Source organism: Scyliorhinus canicula, chromosome 13 (assembly GCF_902713615.1).
Source record: "Scyliorhinus canicula chromosome 13, sScyCan1.1, whole genome shotgun sequence".
In the NCBI taxonomy this organism is placed as follows: domain Eukaryota; kingdom Metazoa; phylum Chordata; class Chondrichthyes; order Carcharhiniformes; family Scyliorhinidae; genus Scyliorhinus; species Scyliorhinus canicula.
The window spans coordinates 131,539,730-131,562,865 of NC_052158.1; the positions used below are offsets into that span (position 1 = coordinate 131,539,730).

The 23,136-nt window shown below is 39.1% G+C and overlaps 1 protein-coding gene across 39 annotated transcripts in view; it reads right to left on the reverse strand.

Annotated features, from left to right (window-relative positions):
• The window catches only part of LOC119976166 (disks large homolog 1), a 426,844-nt gene that overhangs the window by 164,521 nt on the left and 239,187 nt on the right, over positions 1 to 23,136 (reverse strand). For 15 of the 39 annotated variants that reach the window (XM_038816405.1, XM_038816400.1, XM_038816434.1 and 12 more), the window contains 3 exons: positions 14,580 to 14,678; positions 10,830 to 10,883; positions 56 to 106 (listed from right to left, as the gene is read on the reverse strand). In XM_038816405.1, coding sequence (XP_038672333.1) covers positions 56 to 106; positions 10,830 to 10,883; positions 14,580 to 14,678 — 204 coding nt within the window. Of the gene's footprint in view, positions 1 to 55; positions 107 to 10,829; positions 10,884 to 14,579; positions 14,679 to 20,847; positions 21,342 to 23,136 lie in introns of those variants that run through there. The other 24 variants (XM_038816409.1, XM_038816408.1, XM_038816437.1 and 21 more) reach the window with 7 other exon arrangements.

The window sequence follows — 23,136 nt, forward strand, 5'->3', positions numbered from 1 at the left end:
TCTCAAGAATTTCACTGGATACTAGTCAAGAGTACAAAAAAAATCACCATCTTACCCTTTCAAGCGTGATTTCTTCATATTCATAATCTGCATCTGTACCATTAACCTGCAAAAGAATCAAAGACAAGTAAAACGTCAATTTAGAAAAAGGTAAGTAGTCACATTGGATAAAACACCAAAACACTTCACAATTTGAGGAAAGCTTTTGGATCCATTGGTCAGGAAATGTGATACAATTGCACTGATTACTTCTATGGGTGTGGATTCACGTTCACAGCACACAGATTGAAACTTAGCAAACGGATTGCACTTCAAATCTGATATGACTGACTTTGCATCCTTGAACTTAATTATAAATACAGTATTTTGATGATTCCCATTGATCAATCGTTACCATTCGTTTCTATCCATGAATTACTCCTTTCTCTAGGCTTTCCTTATCTGCAAATCGGAATGAGGTACTTGTGCAACAGTATAACACTAAGACAGCCAAATGGAAATCACAACAGCAAGTTTCACACTACGAATATGTTAGATTTTATGGCACCAAAAATCAATGCAGCGAAGTGACAAATTGCATTGTGACCCAATTGCTGTCGACTAGTTAAAAGCAGCTGGTGGAAAAAAAATTGCACATTACTCCATTGCCCAATAACCACTTGGTAAATGTTAACTATGTACAATATAATAGTTGTTAATGCTGGCTGTGCTGCAAATTGTATAAGCTATATCCTTCACAGCAAGGAAACTTACACTTGCAGACTGCACAATTGGTTATGGGAGAGTACAGTGTTCAAGTATTCCACCGACAAACTACAGAATCGAAAGACGAGAAAACCAAAAATGGAGTAATAAAAAATAAATATTAAAAAATCAAAAAAAATAAAAATAAATCACAAAAATGATTTACTTCATGGGTTGGCTGGATTGATTACCAAACATTTTCATGGGTTGGCTGGATTGTTTACCAAACATGGATCAACATGGATAAGCACAACAATTCCTCCTTTACTGCAAAGAGATTTCCAGAGTCGGTGGTGGGAATGCTGCTGATCTTCACCGACCAGGTGGAAACAGCATCTCACTCTATCTAATAATAATTTATTGCCAGAAGTAGGCTTACACTGGAATGAAGTTACTTTGAAAAGCCCCTAGTCACCACATTCTGGCACCTGTTCGGGTACATAGAGGGAGAATTCAGAATGTCCAAATTACCTAACTGCACGTTTTTCGGGACTTGTGGGAGGAAACCGGAGCACCCGGAGGAAACCCACGCAGACACGGAAAACATGCAGACTCCGCACAGACAGTGACGGGAATCGAATCTGGGACCCTGGAGCCATGAAGCCACAGTGCTAACCACTGTGCTAGTGGTTGGTACATAATTTCATCAGTTGGCAATAAAATGAAAATCTGGACTCTGAAAAAGCTTTGAAGACAGACACCAGTTGTGGGCACCTGGCAGTTTCTGCTAGAATCATCCAATGGAGCTTGCGTAGGAATTCTCCCTACCTGTCATATCGGCGTCTCCTGCTCTGACTGTCCTCGATGTGATCACCATAGAAGACTATGGGAATGTACACCTATTTCCCAATAGGCCATAAAACAGGTTATTGGCCATTTTAGAAACACGGAATTTAACTTTGTAAAGAAACCGAATCATGGCTTTGCTGAAGAATTGCATACAGGCACAAAGTTACAAAGCATCACAGAGTCACATTTAGCTAATGAATCAATAGTGATGTACTGTGTTTAGTTTTTCACTAAACTGGCTCGTGAGAACTACAGAACCACTTTAAATGAGTTCTTTCAGGTCTGAATTATTCAGCAGTACAAATTAACAATAGAATTTATAAGCAACTTGGCCTGAGCTAATGGCAACTGACCCAAAATCCCAGTGTTGTGCACACTCAAGTCATTCAGAAATGATGGGAGAGCTTCACTTCAGCATCCAACTTGATATTTTCTGTATGGTGTACTGAACACAGTAAAGCACATCAAAACACTTGGTTTATTCAGCAGTACTTGACAGTAGTCCCCTCAAAGAATCACAACACCCAGCCGCTGCATTTTCAGAAGTACATTTGATTGATAGCTGAGATGTTCATAACCCAATACCATTTAACCTCATAACATTCTCAATTTTACAAGCACAATGTTGAAAATATGAAACTTTTTTACTTTTCTCAAATGAAACACTTCTCACACACAGGAAGCATTCAGCAGCACCTGCTGCTATCTGCAATATCATGAGAGTAGGAATTTTGCAGATTTTTTAAAAGGTAAATTGATTGCAATGTTGCTTTATACCACTCTCCAAGCAAGGAACCGATGTCCATGCAGTACGATGTGAAGTTGAGCTAGAAACAAATCTGTGTGTTCTCTCAATCAAATGGGATACTTCAGACTGGGAATAAGCAGCAAATTAACATATATCTCAAGTGGTTTTTTCAGTTGTGTTGGAAGTAAAAAGGGGAAATTTTGCATTGTAGTTTAAAAAATAAACTGCCTACAAAGTGGTGTTTAGTCACTAATGCTTTTAATTTTTTACAGTAAAAAAACCATGAAATATTGCTGTGTCATTGTTTCAGCTATGAACTAGAAGTTCAAATTTCTTTTTCTAAAGTTAACGATCTAACACTTGATAGTGAACCATGGAGAACTTGATCTAAATCTAAATTTAGTTTCCAGCTCTTTACGGTAAGGTCTTGTAAAATCACATTTTGCAGTCAATTATTGGCATTCAAACACTACATTGGCTGAAATATGCAGATATGGATATATGTGCTATAGTTTTTGAAGTAGATGAATTATGGAAATAGTCCCCAAGAGTTGGGCTGCAGTAACTAAAGGTTCTGTCACCAAATGCGTGGTGAAAAGAAAAAGCAGAGTCTGAGGGTCTGACTATATGGGGACGGGTTACATGGCTTAAGATTGCACACGCAAGTGCTGCAAGACTTTGGAATCGCTGGTAGATGACTGCATTGGGAAATGAGAAGCCACATATATAGGCCAGTGAGGATAGAGAGCTGGCAAGCTGAACTTAGGACAGGATATTTCTGTCATATGTTGAAATTTATTGATAATAGGAGGCAGGAGAGAAGATACGTTGGAGTAATTGAGTTTGGAGAAGAGGGTTCTGTTGTGAAAGAATTGTGACCTCGAGCGGTTGGCAATGCTAAGGAAGTCATAACAAGCACTCCTGGAGAGGAGTAAAATGTGGGGTTTATCAAAGTTTATCAAATCAACTAGAATGAGGGGGGTAGGGGATAGGAGGGAAACGTGGAGAAGTCAGAGGAGTTTCAAATTTAGAGGGATGTTTGAATAAAGTCCTCAATGTTAATATCGTTGCACCAGAATAGTGCTGTATAGATATTTGACAAAGAAACCATAAGCTTAATTGTAGTTTTTTAAAAAAAAAAATCAAATTTTTATTTATGTGCAAAGATCTATTAATTTTGATTTCAGATCATTACATTTCATGCCCATCCCTAGCTGCTCGGAGTTGTCGAAGTGTTGCTTTTGAAAAATTTCATATGAAGTTCATGTGATACTCAAGGGAAATATTTATAAAACTGCAGAACCAAAAACAAGATTAAAAATCTATTGCTGCATTAGGGGCAGCACAGTGGTTATCACTGCCACCTTACAGCGCCAGGGACTCGGGTTCAATTCCAGCCTCGGGTGACTGTGGAGCTTCCACTTTCTTCTTGTATACATGTGTGGGTTTCCTCTGGGTGCGCCAGTTTCTTCCCACACTCCAAAGATGTGCAGGTTAGGTGGATTGGCCATGCTAAATCATCCCTTAGTGTCCAGGGGTGTGCAGTTTAGATAGAGTTACGGAGATGGAGGAGTTAGAGCCTAGGCATCGTGGTCTTTGAGAGGATTGGTCCAGACTCGATGGGCCGAATCACCTAGAAGGATTCTACAAATATGTTGCAGTGTATGATTAATACCACTTTTGGTACAGCAGTTGGCACATTGTACAGTGATACTTGGTAAATTATTACATTTGTTCTCCATTCCCTACCTACTGGGTGAAAATCTACATTTTTAGAAATTAATTCTGGCACGGTTGGCATTAATTGTCCATCTGTCTGTAGATATCCTAAGGTAATGGTGGCCCTGCTTGAGTAAATATAATAGAACAAAACCAAATTTATTAGATACTCAAATTAAACCCGTGGGTTGGTTTTAAAAACTAAATTTATTTTGTTGTTCTAAAAAGAAACCCTCGAGTTTAACAGGGGTGAAGAGTGAACTATCAGCTCATAATATCTATTATGTTAGGGAAAATTAGAGGGCAACTGATTAGGTTTAATGCTCAATTTTTAAAAATTATTTTATGGGACTTGGATGTCATTTGCAAAGCCAGCAGTTGTTCCCTATCCATAACTACGCTCGGGATGGTGATGTTATCCAATGACAACAGCTTGAGAACACAGTTTGAGAACACGCACCAATAGATTCAAAAACAGCTTCTTCCCCACTGTCACCAGACTCCTGAAAGGCCCTTTTATGGGCTGAACTGACCTTTCTATGCATCTTCTCTACAGTTGTAGCACTGTACTCTGTATGCTGCACCCAATGTCTATGTATTTATATTGTGTATTTATCGTATGTTCTGTGTTTTCATGTGTGGAACAATCTGCCTGAACTGTACGCAAAATACCTTTCACTATAGGTACACGTGATAATAAATCTTAAATTAATTTAATGTGGGAGGGCATCTGAGCACCTGGTTGCAATTTCACAATTCGAGCTGAATCCAGTTTACAGCAGCTGGGTGGACCTTCATGATGACCATAATGCTACAACCAGTCTGAGAAACTCTCAAGCTATACATAGCTGAAAGAGGATCATGGCTAAATCTGTGTGCTTATACCTTAGCCAGTTTCCAAGATCATACAACTCTGACAGGTCACTTCCTTAGATGATGCCTGTTGTAGTAGACACCCAAAGAAAGGAGTAAAAATTGAGGTAGTATTACAAAAATAAATAATATCTGGAACAAGACAGTCAACATTTTAACATCTGTAAAGTATACACAAAGACAAGCAGACACAAACAAACAAGTGTTAGGGATTTGGGAATTAACAAGGATAACAGTGAACTGAGATGAAAACAAAATAACAGACAAGTATCAAGATTAACAGGCAAAATTAAATTTGCCCAATAACAAGATTAGCAGGTGTCTAGAGACACGGAGGTACAAATGGTCACATCAAAAACATTGCTGACCAGAGATCAGAGGGGCTATACAGAAGATAACTTCTATAGGAAATAAATTTGAGAAGTGTAGGCAGCCGAATCCACAGGGTAGGATATCAAAGAAACAAATAGTATGACTTCTAGCACTCTCATTGGGAAGGAGGCTAGTTCTCCATCCAGTCAGACAGGCCAGTTCCATCTATGACCCAAGCCAGAGACCTGTTCCATCAACATTCAGAACCCATGGCATAATGCAGATATTCTCCTCGAAAAGAGAATTGTCCATTTGAAAGAGGAAAATATGCCCTCACTAAATCAGGAGACGACTTTTCCCAATTCATTTTTTCCAATTAAGGAGCAATTTAGTGTGGCCAATCCCCCTAGCCTGCACATCTTTGGGTTGTGGGGGCGAAACCCACGGAGAATGTGCAAACTCCACACGGACAGTGACCCAGAGCCGGGATCGAACCTGGGACCTCGGCGCCGTGAGGCAGCAGGGCTAACCCACTGCGCCACCGTGCTTCCCCATTATTCATATACTTAAGTGTCATAGCTTGTATTAGTCTTTTGTCATTATTTTCTTTTACTTTAATAAATATTCTTTATTAATTGCTTACACAACGACTGGTTCCTCACTGGGTTCTGCATTGCTCCTCACCTTATTCCAAACAAACGTACACCACTAAGAACCAGTGTTTCAAGTTATTCTTTGGCGTTTTGAGACACTCTCACAGGGTTCTTAACACAATGAGACTTTTAGTGCACAGATCAAGAAAATTATTGACGAATTAAGTTAAGGGTGGATTAGATTTATCCCCAAACCATGAAACTATACACGCTAACACAGCAGAGAAACAGGCCATTTGGACCAGTCATTGCAGGCGTTTATATGCTCCACTCGAGCCTCCTCTAATCTTTCTTCATCAAAATTCATCACTAACACTATTCCATTTTCCCTCACATGCTTGTCCAGTTTCCCTTTAAATTACATTGAAACCATTTGCTTCAAAAACGCCCTGTGGTTGAGAGTTCCACATCCTCACCACTCTTTAGGTAAAGAGGTTTCTTATGAATTTCTTTGTGACTATCTTATATTAGTGGCTTTGATTTCAGCTTATGAAAACCTGTGATAATTTTAGAGGCCTCTGTCAGGGTTTTTTAAAAAAGAGAAGAGACCCAGCCTGTCGATCCTTTCCTGGAAAGTTCACTCCTTTCTGTTATCATCCTTGCAATTTGTTGATCCTCTCCAGTGCTAACTGACCAAGATTCAATTGAAGTTTAGCATGACTTCCCTACTTTTCAATTCTATGTCATTAGACATAAAGCCCAGTGCTTGGTTTGCTTTTATGGTCTTGCTAACCTGTGCTGCAACTTGATTGGTTACGCTGCCTACCTGGTCTTGCACCAGTCCAATTCACCAATTCCAGCAAGGGACTTTGCCTCTCATCATGGGAAAATTCAAATCTCAGGGTGGCTTCCATCAGCCAAGCCCGTCATCATTTTTGAAGCCTAATTTAATGCAATCAATTTGAGCCTGAACAGCACATTGGAGATCATTCAATTCTACCTACCTACATCAAGCCATGAAAAAAAAAACATGGTCTGTATAATTCATCATCATTTGTCGAAAAATGACAGCACAATCGGACTAACTGTCCTGCTTGATGCTTTGGGTTTCTCCACTGAAGAGATCAGTTTTACTTGTGTTCCCTAATTTGTGGGGTGTGCATCATCTATTAATTTTCTGACACCATTTTGTGCACAAGATGAAAACTTTTGGGGGGGAGGGGTGCTCCTTCGGAGAGTCAGTGCACACTTAATGAGCTGAATGACCTCCTTCTGCACTGTAGGGATTCTATGATAAGAGTAGGTCAGAGACTTGGAATGCTGCAAGTCTCCAAAGCCTTTCTACCATAATTTACAAAAGCGTAAGTCAGGGGTGTGATGGAATACTCTCTACCTGCTGCGATGAGTGCAGCTCCAACAACACACATGCGCAATGCCATTCAGAACAAAGCAGCTTGCATGATTGTCATCTTATCTACCACTTTAAACGTTCACTCCCTGTACCACCAATGCAGTGGCAGTAGTGTGTGCCATCTACAAATGATGCAACTTGTGACATTATGTGAACTGTTCAGAATACAAAGGGTTAATGTCATATCATAATTAACTGCTAGATAGAGCTAGATGCAGAACTATATGCAGCACTGACTCACAGGCTTCTGGGAGAAGGCTGGAGAGGAGCAGTGAGAGAGTGTAGAGTACAGTTATAGAAGAGAACTCCCTTCCTAACATCACATTGTGTTCCCACACCACTCGGGTGCAAGGCAGCAGCTCGCCATCACATTCCCAAGAACAATTAGGGTCGGGCAATAAATGCTGGCCCAGTCAACAAACCCATAGCCCTGAAAGTTGATTGAAAAAGCCAGATACACTCTACTTTAAAAAACCGAAGATGTGTCACAGGAATCTGTGTTGGGGCCTTAACAATCACCATATTTATTATGACTTGGGTGATGGAATAGGACACTATATCTCCAAACTTGCAAGTAACAGAAATAGGCGGCACAGTAAGCAATGTGGATGGAAGCTTAATACCACAGAGATTGTGGTAGATTGTGACATTTTACCATTGGAGGGAGTGCAGCATGGATTTACCATAATGATAACTGGACTCCAAGGGTCAAATTGCAAGAAGCCATTACACAAACTACGGTTATATTCCCTGGAATTTAGAAACTATGGGGAACAGTCGGGTAGAGAGAAGCTATTTCCACTGGTTGGCGAGACTAAGACTGGGAGCTTAACATAATTCGAGCCAGGCCTCTCAAGTGAAAGGATGGTAGAAGTTTGGTACACTGCTGATGAAGACAATTGATGCGAGGTCAATTGCTAATTTCAAAACCAAGTTGGATAGATAATCATTAGTCAAAAGTATTAAGGGATATGGGGCAAAGGCAGGTAAATCACAGATCAACCGTGATCTTATTGAATGGTGAATGGGACTAAACGGTCTACTCTTGTTCTTTATGTTCCTAGCCATCTTGACATCCATTGTTTAAAAGGCGCAAAAGCAAAGCAGTAAACGTTAAAATTAGTTGAGCGTTAAACTGCAAGGAAATAAATCACAATTCCCTCATCATAAAATTGATATCCGTCACTGGCAGTACATGCAGGTTCAGTCAGCAGTTAGGAAGGCAACTGCAATGTTAGCATTCACGTTGAGAGGGCTAGAATATAAAACCAGCTATGTACTTGTGAGGCTGTATACGGCTCTGGTCAGACCCCATATGGAGTATTGTGAGCAGATTTGGGCCCCGTATCTAAGGATGCGTTGGCCTTGGAATGGGTCCAGAGCTGATTCACAAGAATGATCCCTGGAATGAAGAGCTTGCCGTATCAGGAACAGTTGAGGACTCTGGGCCTGTACTCGTTGGAGTTTAGGATGAGGGAGGATCTTAGTGAAACTTACAAGGTACTGTGAGGCCTGGATAGAGTGGACGTGGAGAGGATGTTTCCACGAGTAGGAAAAACTAGAAGCAGAGGACACAATCTCAGACTAGAGGGACGATCCTTTAAAACTGAGATGAGGAGGAATTTCTTCAGTCAGAGGATGGTGAATCTGTGGAACTCTTGCCGCTGAAGGCTGTGGAGGCCAAGTCACTGAGTGTGTTTAAGACAAAGATGGATAGGTTCTTGATTAATAAGGGGATCAGGGGTTATGGGCGGGAAGGCAGGAGAATGGGGATGAGAAAAATATCAGTCATGATTGAATGGTGGAGCAAACTCAATGGGCCAAGTGGCCTAATTCTGCTCCTACATCTAATGGTATTACCCAAGGAATTAGTGAGAATGAATGGAAATGGTACAACGCAAGATACAAATTCCAAAAGGCCTTAGGAAATGGTTGCCATTCAATAGGTGCAGAGATGAACACAAGGCAAGGTGCAGCCATTACACAAGATATGACAGCTGATAGTTTTCTTTAAATATAGATGTTGCGTTTATATAGCACCCATAACAAAGTAAAACAACCCAAAATGCTTAGAACAGGAAGAGAGAGTACATGTGTAATGAGGACAAATGTCTTATGTTAACAGTAGTGATGGTTGGAAAATGGAAAAACTGCAGACACTGCAATAGTACAGCTCATGAAAGAATAGCTTTACTGCCACTATTGCAAGTTAACATTGAAAAACATTTGACAGCAAGAGCAGCTGTCAATGGGTAATTTAAATTGAGATGTTTAGATGACCGCCCATAAAAATGAAATGTTTTATTCTTATGAAGACATTGAAGGCAGCATAATGTACAAGGATAAGTAATAAAAATGGCAGTCGCAGAACGATAACTGAGATCACCAAGAATAAAATTATTCGCTATAGAATATAGACATTATTAGCTGTGTCATATACCATATTTTTTACATAGAATTGTAAGAAAATTAGAAAAGGCCACAAAAATGTTCTTTATGTTAAGTCATCCAGAAAAATCTTAAGTTTTCATGGAATGTGTTGAGGGTGGGGCTTCCTAGACGCGTTAAAAATGAGGTCAATTGAAGAAATATTTGGCCGCAGATATTCGGATTATAAACCAGGTAACCGGAAAAATTTTAACTGCTGGAATATTTCCCAAAAGTAACCTGCTTAGCAACTGCCGCAGGCTCCAAGGAATCTACCACTCAAGGAGGTGATCACTTAAATTTGTCGCAGCTTCTATTGGAAGGCACATTTTTAAAAAAGCATTAGTTCACAAATGACGAGTCTTACTTTGTAAGAAGCATATTTTTTCTGAATGTTTAATGTAATAAACAAGCAGACTTTAATGCAATAGGAGCAATCTAATGTGACTGTTTATCTGTACGAGGATATTGTTCACCTGTGGGGAAAATGTGGTGATTGGAGAGCCAGATACAACTTATCAACTTGAGAAGCACAAATACAATAAAGCCATTTCCCACAAATCAACAATGTCTTGAAATTAAATTTCAAAGCCATAGACTGCCAGCTGACAAAGTCACTGCTTTGCAATCAAATTCCACAAATTGTAAACTTTAACTGAAAATGTGGACCAGGGCATAGATGGTTTGCTGTGATCTCTGCCATGAAAGACTATCTCCGAATCATTTGGGTGATTTAAACTCATAATAGTAATGTCGTTAACCTGATGTGTTTCTGTTGTTAAAGGTGAAGTCGTTTGGAGGTTTGAAGGAACATTTTGAAGGATTATTTAGTGTTGTATTATTTTCGGGGTTATCTTTGAAGTAAGGGGTGTTAAGTGATCCAATGTGTATTTAAAAGGTTAAGTTGAGTTCATGGAATAAACATTGTTTTATGTTTAAAAACCCACGTGTTCATAATTGTAATACCACACCTAGGGAACAAGCCGTGTGCTTCAAAAGCAACAATACATTAAAGGGGGAGGTTGGTTGAACTCCATAATACATTTTGGGGTTCTGAAAATGTCGCTCCCATAACACATGGAAATGGCAATGCAGAAAGAATGAGTTTGTATCTGGAAAATATCCACTGGCCTTTCTGCTCCTTTAGGCCTCTTCATTTTTCAACTGCAATTTTACAAATATGTACACACGATAATGAAAATTGAAAACTTACATACGGCTGAGATTCCAAACTATCTGTATTCACCACAACTGGGGGTGGATTAGCCTTTAAAGAAAAGATGAAGAAGGCACAGTTGAACAATGTTAGAAACGCAGATAACCTTCCATTCCAATTTATAACGTAAAAAATTCAATATTGCAAAATTCAATATTACATCAGTTTTAACTATTCCCTTCTACTGAAAACCGGTCAAGATAAATGTGAATTGCAAACCAGCCTACCATTCCTGGCTGGGAAATGGTTTAAACAGCTTATACAAACTTTGGATGAATCTCTAGGTTTTTTTCTGTGCAAATCGGAACTTAGTTCCATATTCTATTCAAAATTAACGTTAACACTTTGGTGCAGTATTACACAGTCCCTTTTTAGGTTATGGGCTTTAAATTGCAAATTTCAACACAAATAGGCCTTTTAGTCCAACCATTCCTTGGCTCACTGTGAGTAAATCACATTTATCTACTCTTGTTCCCATATCCCTTCAGCCTCTACTCCTTCACCCAACTTATCTAATTTACTCTTGAATATTCAACAGTTTCTGCTTCACCATGGTGGTGAATTCGATAGGCCAACATGTCCTATCCTCACCCTTTCACACATTTAATCTATGGATCCGCGTTCTTGACACCTCAAAAACTGGTTCCAATCTGCTTCCATCAGCTCTGCCCCATACTTTCATGATTTTAAAAATGTTTGTATTGCTCCAAAATCTGCATTGTTCCAACAAAATATTCCTAACTAAAGTATGTCCTTAAACAAGCAGAATCTTTGTGAATGTGCCCTACCCTCTCTAAAGTCTTGCGACAAATATGGACTCCCATGCTACATAGTGCTTAGCTCAAGGTTTTTTATTTTTACACACTCATGATTACCTCTTCACTTTTGTACCTTATAAAAAAAAGATCTAAAATTTTATTTGCCAAAAGATCAACAGCCTCATCGACCAAGATGCTGCATTGAATACTGTGAACATGCCCTCCCAAGTCCCCCACTCTTTCTCAACAAAAAGTAGCAATTAGGCTCATGTGCTAAGAAAAATGAAGTCTCACTTCAGTTTCTGACTTTGAATTCTGCCAGTTTAATCTCTTCACTCATGTTAATATTCATTTGCAGTTTCCTTTGGTTTTCTTAAAAAAATATTTTTTGGCAATGTCCGCTAATCTTGACACCATTCCCTCCAGGTCTTTGGCCAAATCACTGATATTCAGTGAACAGAATTTTCTGCTGTACTGAAACCGGAGGGATACTAGTACCCACTTCCAATCAATCTGCTGAACAGCCTTTTCTAAATGTTTTCCCCCTTTAAACCCCATTTTAAAATCCAGTCTGCCATCCTCTTTCTAATTCCTTACCCCTTAATCTTGTCTAATAATCACCAAAGCATAAAAATTCCTAATGCCCAGGTACACTACATCCAAATACATTTCTCCCTATAACAGTTATCGCCTCGGTAAGTTCAAAGAGGTTGGTCAAGGATGCCGATTTCTTTTGGATTCTATGCCAGCTTCTTCTATGTTTATTTTGAACTACACACGTCAAGATGATTAAAATAAAATGTCTGCAGCTGACATTAATCGAACTGGATTCGAGCACAATCTGTCAAGGGGAGCACTGAATGAATGTGAAATGCTTCCTCAAGAGGGACGGATGCAGGAATGAGAAGAGGGCAAGTAAACTTCAAACAACTGTTTGGAATTGTGCAGAGATCACAAAAGGCTAGGGAATAAATTACCTTTCGATCCCTCAATTTGAGGATATTGTGCCTCATGCACAGAGGGGGTGGGCCCAGTATAACCACAAAAACTCCTTGGAGTGACACATACTTGTTGAAAAATTCAACATAAATAATTCACCCATGGAGCCTTTTGAAGATATAAAGAATGTATTTCATTTATCTGTTCATTCATATTGAGAAATGGGAATTTTTGAGCATTAATAATTCAGTTAAAGCTTCTTTGTTCCACCAATCTGGGCCAAATATAATTAATATTTATAACCAATGCATTTACTCATTAGAATCATGCAAAAAAAAACTACTGCAGTAATGTTCCTCCTCCACATTTCTGGAGATAAAAATGGACAAAACTATTTGCTCAGTTTCGGATATGCGGAGAGTTCATTTGAAGGTGGTATTTTTAGAAATGAAATTCTGCAAAATGTTTTTAAATCAATACTTGTGAACCAGATAAAAACAAATAACTAAATGCTGTAATTCAGCAGACAGTGTGTCACTCCAACTAGTGAATTGCTGAGATTTTAGTCAAGTTAGCTTTTGAGTTCCATTGTGCACTCAAATGGATACAGTGCTCTTTGCATGGACAGGAAAGCAGTCAAGCATCAACAGGATTAAAATGGAAATAACCAAGCTTGATTTCACAATCATCTACATGAGAAATTACATTTTTAACAAAAAAAGGGAGTAAGGGGTTAAAACATTTCAATGCTTTTACTAGGGGTAGTCTCTTGGTGTTCAAGAAAATTAACATGTTAAAGTTTTGGGCTTAACTGCAAAGAAAATGCAATAAATCTACCCTCATAAATAGTGTTATGCACTTGCTTTAGGAAGCAAAATGCCACCAATAACCTATGGCTATCGAAGTTCATGGGCCACATTGGTCCGTTACATGGAGCCTTGGTAGTCCAGTTTAAATATTTGTTCCAATTAATTTGCATTTATGTGAGGTCTCTGTGGCTAATGGATCTTGCTGTTTGGGTACATATTCTATCCACCAATGAGACAACAGGGTGAGAAACAAACTTGCAGGGCTTATGCAATTCAACAGGGAAAGCCAGCAAATGCAAAACACATGTAGTGCTATTGGACTGATAGCCAGGGCATGGGAGTTGCTTTGGATTCCGGGAGAGTTACAGCACCCATAATTTAAATCATTTATATTGGGACAAGTTTGAGTATGTGGGGAGGGGGGAGGGGGCGGAGAAGAGAAGAGACATGCCATGGAAATACTGGGATGTTGCTTGCATACATCCACTTGCTAAAATTTCATATCACAGCATGGGCATATATGTGACTTTTGTTTTTGATTGGATTCCCAACCAATTTGCTTAAGAATTTAAAACTCTTGTTCACATCTTTATCTTCTCTATATTTGGTGACTTTGATTTGATTTGCACAAACATTTCTGCTTTGCACAGATTTAACTTGCATATAGAGTTCAATCGATTTTCAAATATAACCAAATTTTGCTTGTTGCTGTGGTCAAACTAGTTTTCCCTCTAAAATTTTGCCTCTCATCACATTTCTGATGATGGGCAACCAGAACCAAAGAGCAAAATAGATTTTCAACTGAAATAGTCCTAAATTCAGGATGACTCGCACGTTGAACGAGATTATGAAGATTTTCAATTTAACCATTGGAGCAAAAGGGGCAGACAACTTGCAACACACTGGAGCAAAAGTGAATCTTATAGTTGCAGATTAATGTAAAAACGCTGTTTGACACACATCTGCTTCTGTAGAAGGGGTATTGGGACTCTATATTAACACTGTTACTCCACAGATGCTGTCACACCTGCTGAGTTTATCCAGCTTTTGCTGATTTTATTCCAGATTTTCAGCATCCACAGTATTTTGCTTTTATATATCACCTTGGTTCTATTTGCTCACCATAGGAGTCCAGTGATCCTCAAAATAACATTAATCAGGATTAAACCTTGCACAAAATAAATCTGAATATACAACACCAAAATCAAAACATTCAAAAGAAAAAGAAATAGGAACAAAACCTGTTGACTGTCAGACGCGAAGACACTGGCATCAGCAGGGACTGGCATAACAGGGATCACAGGGATTACAGGAGTAGAGGGAGGAGTAGCCTCTATCTGCTAAACAATAGCAAGGGATCAAATTTCAAGACACACAACAGCAGAGCAAAACATTTAAGCAAATCTAACTGAACATAATAAGCATATATCAAAATCTTACAGCATAATGGCAAACTCAATAAAAACGAGAACACAGTCAGGAAGGTCTTGCCTTTTTTGAGGGTTGAGAAAAAATTAAATGCCAACCAAAATCAAATTGATGAACGGAGTTAAAATGATCAGCCCCTCCTGCAGAATTCAAATATGTGCTACCGCCACCATAATAAAAATCAAAGCTTTCCCCATAACTGCATACATATGCAACATTTTGCACAAAGGCAGCAATGTTCCTGAAATAATGAAATATAGATCCATACCCCAAAAATGGTCCAAAGCATGAGATCTTATTCTCTCATGGCAGTCAAGTGGGCAAGTATAAAACATTCTTTATACTGGACATAACCAATTTAAACTAAACAGATTTCAAATGTAATTAAAATCAAACCATCTTAAAGTTGTTGGACAGTAGACTATAGTAATAATTTTCTCTGGTGCATCTTTGATTTCAATGATTAAATAATTAGTTTAAATTAGGTTAGTGATTATGTTGACATGTTTAACACATGAAGTGTCAATGGACCAAGATCATTGTAAAATATAACATTCCTTCTAAATATCTATGCTTTTAGAAGAAAGAAGTTATCTATGTAAACTCCAAACAGGGTGTAGAACATGGAGACCAGGCAAGATAGTTAATCTCAACATTAATATCCACAAATATGTATTATTCATGCAGTATTGGCGCTCTTAAACCGGATGAGGCCAGTGCTTCTATAATTAAGCAATGCCTTCAACAGAAAAGCAACAAAAATTATCCCATCTGGTCCTACTGTTTATACTCGGTGGTAATTTTTCAATTAACTTTAGATTCAGGAAACACATGCCCCCATTTGTGAATTCTCCTTATGGTGTTTCTGATTTGAGTACAGGAGCAGGAATGTCTTGCTGCAATTATACAGGGCCTTGGTGAGACCACACCTGGAATAGTGTGTGCAGTTTTGGTCTCCTTATTGGAAGATGTTCATGCTTTATAGGGAGCGCAGCAAAGGTTTACCAGACTGATGCCTGGGATGGCGGGACTGACGCAAGAAGAGAGACTGAATAGGTTCGGACTGTATTTCATGGCGTTCAGAAGAATGAGGGGAGAACTCATAGAAACCTTTAAATTCTAACAGGATTAGATAGGGTAGATGCAGATGGTGAGTGTCTCCAGAACCAGGAGTCACAGTCTGATGACACTGGGTAGGCAGAGATGAGGAGAAATCTCTTCATCCAGAGTGGTGAAGCCTGTGGAATTTGTTACCACAGGAACTCGTTGAAGTCAAAACATTGTATGTTTTCAAGAAGCAGTTTGATATAGCACTTGGGGCGAAGGGGATCAAAAGATATGGAGGGGGGAGGATTAGACCCAGAGTTGGGTGATCAGCCATGAATGTTATGAATGGCGGAACAGGCTCGAAGGGCTGAATGGCCTCCTCCGCTACTATTTTCTATGTTTCTAGTCGTCTCACTAGTCCTCAAACTCAACACTTTTGGTAGGTAATACAGGTACTGTGGAGGCAAGGAGGGAATGCAAGGACAACAAAGTGGGAAGAAGGGTCAACAGAAAATGGCCATGGGACTGTGAATCAGTCAGGCATTTGATTTAAAAATGTATCAACTTGATTAGTCTTAAAAACAGATATTCTAATCCACAAACAGTTTTAGGCCCAGCATACATTGTCACAGCAATTTGATTTCAATCACTAATTTAGTTTGATGTGTGGTGGGTTCAACAACTAGTCTCCCAAAATATTTCATAATACAGCATTACTCAAATGAGGAGTTTGAACAGATTGACTGCAATTATCTCAATATGTGTAGATTATCACCAGTGGATAAATGATCATTTTAAAATATTTACTCCCACATGAAATATCCAATGCAATCAACTTGGGCTATCTTTTCCTCGTATAAAAGCAGCGGTTAATTCGCTTTGAGCATGCAAGCATGATGCATTTATATACTGTCTTTCATGAGAATTCCAAATCACTTCACATACATTGAATCACTTCAAAGTGCAATAACTAATACTTGGGCAAATATGGCAGCCATTTTGCATTCAGCATAACACACGAGGGAAGAATGTTGGCCAGGATACCAAGAGACCGTACTCCACTGAATAGTGAAATGGTGCCCAATTAAATAAACCAACTATACTTTACATACCTAAACCTGGAAAGAGCTTGAATCTACAATCTGGTAAAGATTAGTGGACTAAGTGAGGCAATCTGAAATATTGTGAGATCTTCTTTGGATTTTGTTACTGTAAAACATTTCTTTTTTAACATTTATGCGACATTTCAGTTGTGCATAACATGCTGTTCCTTTATCTGAAAGTAACTTGTCTTAGACCCGAGCTATAGTTTTATCCAACAGCCCTATTATAATCTGATTTGATTAGGTTCATTGAATTTAAGAGATATTTTTACAGCAGACACAGCCGGAGAACAATACAAAGCAAAAATGAGCAGATGGCCAAAATACCTGGAGGTGACTATAGTTGTCATGGGATAAAAGCATCAACCAAGAATTTCTCTCAAAATGTTGAACTAATTAGAATTTTTAAAATATAAAGCATTGTAAATAAAACAAGGAGATGAAACTGGAAGTATTACATTACACTACTGAACGTGCGTTTGTGATGGAGTGAGCATAAAACCTTGAGACACTCAACCAGCAAACGCCAACATTTGCCTCAATCCATTTACTCGGAAGCAGTTAAAGTAAGAGTGTTTTCAGACAGTGAAGTTCCCAAACAACAGAAAAGTTGTATTTCATACCAAATCATTTCACCAAATCAACTCTGGCAATGTTGAAGAACTCATTGCATTGAAGACATCGGACATATAGCTACCATACCTACGACTAATGTAAGCTTTTTATGTCAACTATACATGAAGAACATGTCATTGCTCATATGGTATTACAAGATCGAAAGTACAATACATGTCCCCCTTTGTAAAGTTTAAAATGACTAGTCCCTTGAGAGCTGTTTTTCTTTTTGAAATAACATGTTTTCTGGGGAGTCATGGGTGAGAGCCATTAGGGAATGTGGCGCTATGCAACATTACTGTCCACAGTGCCTGGTCATAGAGTTGCCAAGAGAATAGCAACACGGTGGAAAAAAACTAGTTCCAGTGACCTAAAGGTATGAAAGCCAATAGGCAACAATGAAAAAAATGAAAGTTCGTTTAAGTTGTTAAAACAAATCTGTAGAGTTCTCTTACATCAAAATCCAACCTAAGTAACTGCTTCGTTTGGTAAATACAAACAAAATATTAAAACATTTTGTAACACAATATAGTCTAGAGTTACTTTAATAAAATAAATAAATAAATACGTAAATAAATAAATAAATAAGCCAGCAGCAAGCAAGCAAATAAATAAATAAATCAATCTTTATTGTCACAAGTAGGCTTACATTAACAGTGCAATGAAGTTACTGTGAAAATCCCCTAGTCTGGCAAGAAATGTAAAGACAGGTATTGGAGTCTTTGATATTGAACACAATAAAATAGGAAAATATATAAAACATCACTTCACTAACAAAAAAGAAAGACTTCCTCCTCCCTTCCTTTCGTTTCCCACCAATCCAAGAAATAGAAAGCACACGCAAAATGTGAATGCAGGAAATTTGAAATGCCAGAAATTCTGGGGAAAGAAATGCCAGAAGAAACATCATAAAATACCATGAGAGCTCAGGACTGGCAGCACCCGTGGGGAGAGAAGCAGAGTCCAATCGAAATTTTCTTCAGAACTCAAAGACTCCAAAGAGGAATCATACTGGACTCAAAACGTTAACTGTTTCTCTCTCCACAGATGCTGCAAGAGTTACTGAGATTTCCCAGCAATTTCTGCTTTTATTTCAGAAAGTACAAAGATCCCTTTCACAAGAACAGAGGAATTATGCCTGCCCTTGGAAGGAGGAGTAAATCAAGGAGCAACATTAGACTGGTCAGCAATGGGCTAATGAATAATAAAACAGTGAAGTGAGATGGGTAAAATTTAGTTTAAAATTTTTTGCAATATTGATTCTATCATAGTTTATGTCCAAAACAATGGATCTGAAACCATGTCAGCCAACAACGAATGGGAACGCCACTTTCAAATGCTGCTCCAACAATAGGAAATGACTCTGCTGAGCTTGGTAATCCCAAAACATACCATTTTCACGGTCTAATCAAATCCACTATCTAAACATCCGATGCGAAGACTAATAAACAGCCAGCTATATTATAAACCTTCAGGCTTCCTACAAACCTTCTATTCAACATTCAACTCGTGTTACAATGGGCTGCACTGATGTCAAATTATCTCAGTACTGCAAAGTATACAGGCATGGCTGGTCTCATTTTCTCTTCCAAATTACTTTCTTTTATAAAATCAATGTCACTGATTGAAAAACAACACCCTATGGTCACATTTCTCCAACTAGCCCCCACCACTTGCTTATCTTCCAGTTTATTTCAAGAATCAGTGACTACCTATTCACTCTTTTGGGAAGAAAGAGAGAGAGCTGTTTGGTTAGGGTCAGAACCACTGTTTCTAACCTTGAAGACTCTGACCAGACAAAGCACTACCCACAAACCTCCCTCGATGTTTCTGGACATCTTCTAATGGAGGATCCTGGAGAATTCACTCAGCTCAGGTAATCTCAGGAGGGAGCAGCAGAGAGAATCGGGGGCAGAAGTCGCACCCACTTTTGGTGGCACTAACTGCCATACTCTGCGTGTAAACATCCCTAAGCTTCTCAGTGCTAGGTAAGTGGATAAGGAGTTGGAGGCGTGTAAGGGGGTAGGATGTTGAGTTGGGGAATTGGGAGGGGGTGGGGGGGAAACAAGAGAGTCAGATTGGGGGAGTTAAGGGACAAGTTGGAGGGGGTGGGGGAAGCTGATTTATACTACCCAAGAGTTACACTAGGAGTTTTCAGTCTCTATACTGTGTTTAGGGACTTCGGAGGCTTTTTGGAGAGAATTTTCGGGGGTATGCCCAGTCTCCAACGATCCGGAGATCGGAAGACACGGCCTTTATTCCTCCCCTGGGACATGACAACTTTGCCTAATATCCAGAAAAAACAAAGTACCCAACTAAATATTGAAAAAAAAAGTGTCTGTTTCACTAAACCCTTTATAATATTTAAAAGTCTGATATAAAAAAGATCTCCTTGGAGCAAAATACTGTGGGTCCCTTGAACTTTAGATACAAGTGCATCACAAAAAGCAAACCAATCCTGAAACCTTTGAAGTCCCTATGCAAAATCAAGCATTGCAACGATGGAGCCAGTACAACTTTAGTTCAGGAGTGATCGACAGAACAGGTTTTGAAACTGGACTACTGCACACTGGGGAAATCAACAACTGAAACTGGACAGATCCAATGTCATAAGATTTCTGCCCATCAATCAGATTTCTGCTTTTGTTTACTTGTTAATTTTATTTCTGCCTATGAACAAAAATAAAAATGGGTAAGTAATGTTATTTGGCAAATACTAAAATGGTCTTTGCCACACTGCCAACATTTGAGAAACACCTCACCGACATGTTACCAGTATAGGCACAATTATGTCAAAATTTATCAATGGTCCTTCTTTACTGAATTCACAATCGGAGGCAATAAAGGAGAAGTACACAGGCCCGTCGGAGGGGAAGGGAAAATTAAAAAGCAGACTTAAGCATAGGTGATCTTTGGTACTTCCTGACAGCTAGAAAAAGGACACTGGCAGCAGATGGCAGTGTGTGTGTGTGTGTGTGTGTGTGTGTGTGTATGCAACTGCCATCTCTGTTGTAGGCAGACAGCCAGTCAGACAAAGTCAAAGCAAAAAACAATTTTTTCCAAATAATGGAAGTATTAAAATATCAGTGTGATGCAAATTGTATGATGAACTCGTATATTACAAATGAATAAGTCAAGAATCCATCATCTCTCCCAGGTATCAGGCACCAGACACTGAAGCATGCTCCCATAATTAGAATTGATTCACCCCATTGATCAGGGTGTTTTGCCATAGATGTAATTCCACGGCCTCCACTCCGGTGTAGATACAAACATTGCCACCGACAATACAGCAAACAGCTCCAAAGACACTAACCTTATCAAAGGAACGGGTCGACCGTGAGCTGTCTGACCACCAGCCGCTAGTTGCTTTCACTTTGGCAGTACTTTTAGTAGGACTTTTCTTAACACTGTCACGTAGGTTTGTAAACTTGCTTCTATGTTTAGTGGAGGACACGGGCAGAGTCGCGGAGGTGTAATACTTGTGTGCAGTCAAGTGCTGCTGCTGAGGCTCCGGATTTTGCCGCCTCTGATTCACTTGCAACCTAGGGTTACTTGAAAAATGAACTAATCTCTCCAATTCACAACCTTCTGGCACACATGAGTATTCGTGTTTGTAACAGTAAGTCGTCATTTTGCAGCTCGAGGAGAGAAAAATAAACTACTGTCTGGAAAGGAAAAAAATTCTTCACTATTGCCAAGTCAGCCTGAAATCAAATAAAAATACTCTAACGGGACATTTATCAGAGGATGGCACTGCGAGGAAAAGCAGAATCTGATTGTCGCCAGTAGCTCTCTCCAATTAATGAGCACCAATGGGCACTGCACATCACGGCCCTCTTTTTCCAGACATGAATAATCAATGCACAGCACAGATTTTGTTATGTAGGTGGCAAAGGTCACCGTACATACGTATTCTCAACACATTTTAACATGCAACTGTCCCACCAGGTGCTTGCGCTCATCACTAGCAACTCCCTTTCCCCCAAAAGAAATAAAAGCTTAGTTCTGAATATGCTGCAGCTATAGAATCAAGGTTTTAAACATGGCATTGTACTTTACTCCCCTTCAAAAATGAAAATTCCCTAATTATAAACAGCACATTTCCAAGGAAGCCTTGGAAGTATTCAACTTTGTCTCGTGGACACGGTCTAAAGGAGATTTAAAAAAGCATCAAACTAGATTACAGTCCTTTCTGGTCTACATATCTCAATTCTATAGTTAATACCCTATAAAACCCAATTCATTAAATGATCTAACTACACAATTAAATTTTCCTCTTCACTGTGCAGTGGTAATATGCCAAATACTGAAAATCACAGAACTTGGATCTTGTTTGCATTGTTTACGACTTAGATTTAGCGAATTAAAAAGTAACAAGAAAGTAATGAAAGTATTTTGTTCAAATTCTGCAAAGAACACAAAATTGCAGCTCCGGAATAGACACTGGGAGTATCTCGGAGTGTGCAAATAACGGGCAGTCAGTTGGGAACGGCAATTCAGAGATGAATGGAAAGTGACAACAATCCTCACTAATCACCATGGAGCTGCCACAGCTCATTTTGCTTGCTACATAGATGTAATCAGAGGCTACAGAAGCCACACTCTAATGCAATATTCAAAGCAGTATGAGCCAGGAGGAGGAGAATAAACAGCCAAGAGGTGGTTCAGACTCTGCCAGCAGCTTACAGAATTTTCCAGTATTTCATGACTGATAACAACGACGCGCAAGCGGAAGCAGATGTGCTGCTGTGGGGGAAACACTAGACTCAAAAATCCATCTATATAATAAGGGCTCAGTTTATTTCTTCGTAATCTGTTATTTAGAGCAAAAGGCTTAAAACTAGTATCCGTCAAAGTAATATTCAGGCCCTAAATGATCCTTTCATAGTCATCACATGATCGCTAGCCACTCAGCATCTTCCCCATAATATCGACAGAAAGATGAATTATTTCTGAAAAGGAAAGGATGGTAAATAAATAACCACAAATTAAGACACCACTGAACCACTGTCAGATCTCTCATTTATCGTATATTTTTTACAGCTGTTTCACCATTTTTGTCAAGGTTCCCACTGAAAATGAAAGACGACTGAAATAAATTGAGATTGTGCTCATTGGCTGGGGGAGGGGGGGGGGTGGGGCACTGAACTAATAACGAGAAATCTTACTTATTACAATGAAAAACTGTTAATTCCATCAGTACAGAGTTATAGTTCAATATGCTGCAGCTTGGAAAATAATCTTTGAAAGCCACTGATATATTTGTCCACAGCCCCAGACCAGCTCTCTGATGTAAAATTGCAGACCTATAGAAGCAATCCCTGGAAGAAAACTGCATAATTGCCATACGTGTGATGTTTGCAATTTGATGCTCGCAAAATAATATGTAGCTACCACTACAATATCTTTAATAATTCAAGCCATTAACTCCGCACCTGCAAGTTGCTTAACTTGCCTCCTTAAAAACTGCAGCTTTATCGTGATTTATTTCTCTCCCTTTGCCTTAGTAAAAGAGATGGGTTTATTTAGTAAAAGAGATGGGCACCTGAACCAGGAGGGGGGGGTGGGTTGGGGGCAGACAACAATTAGAAAGCAAAAACTA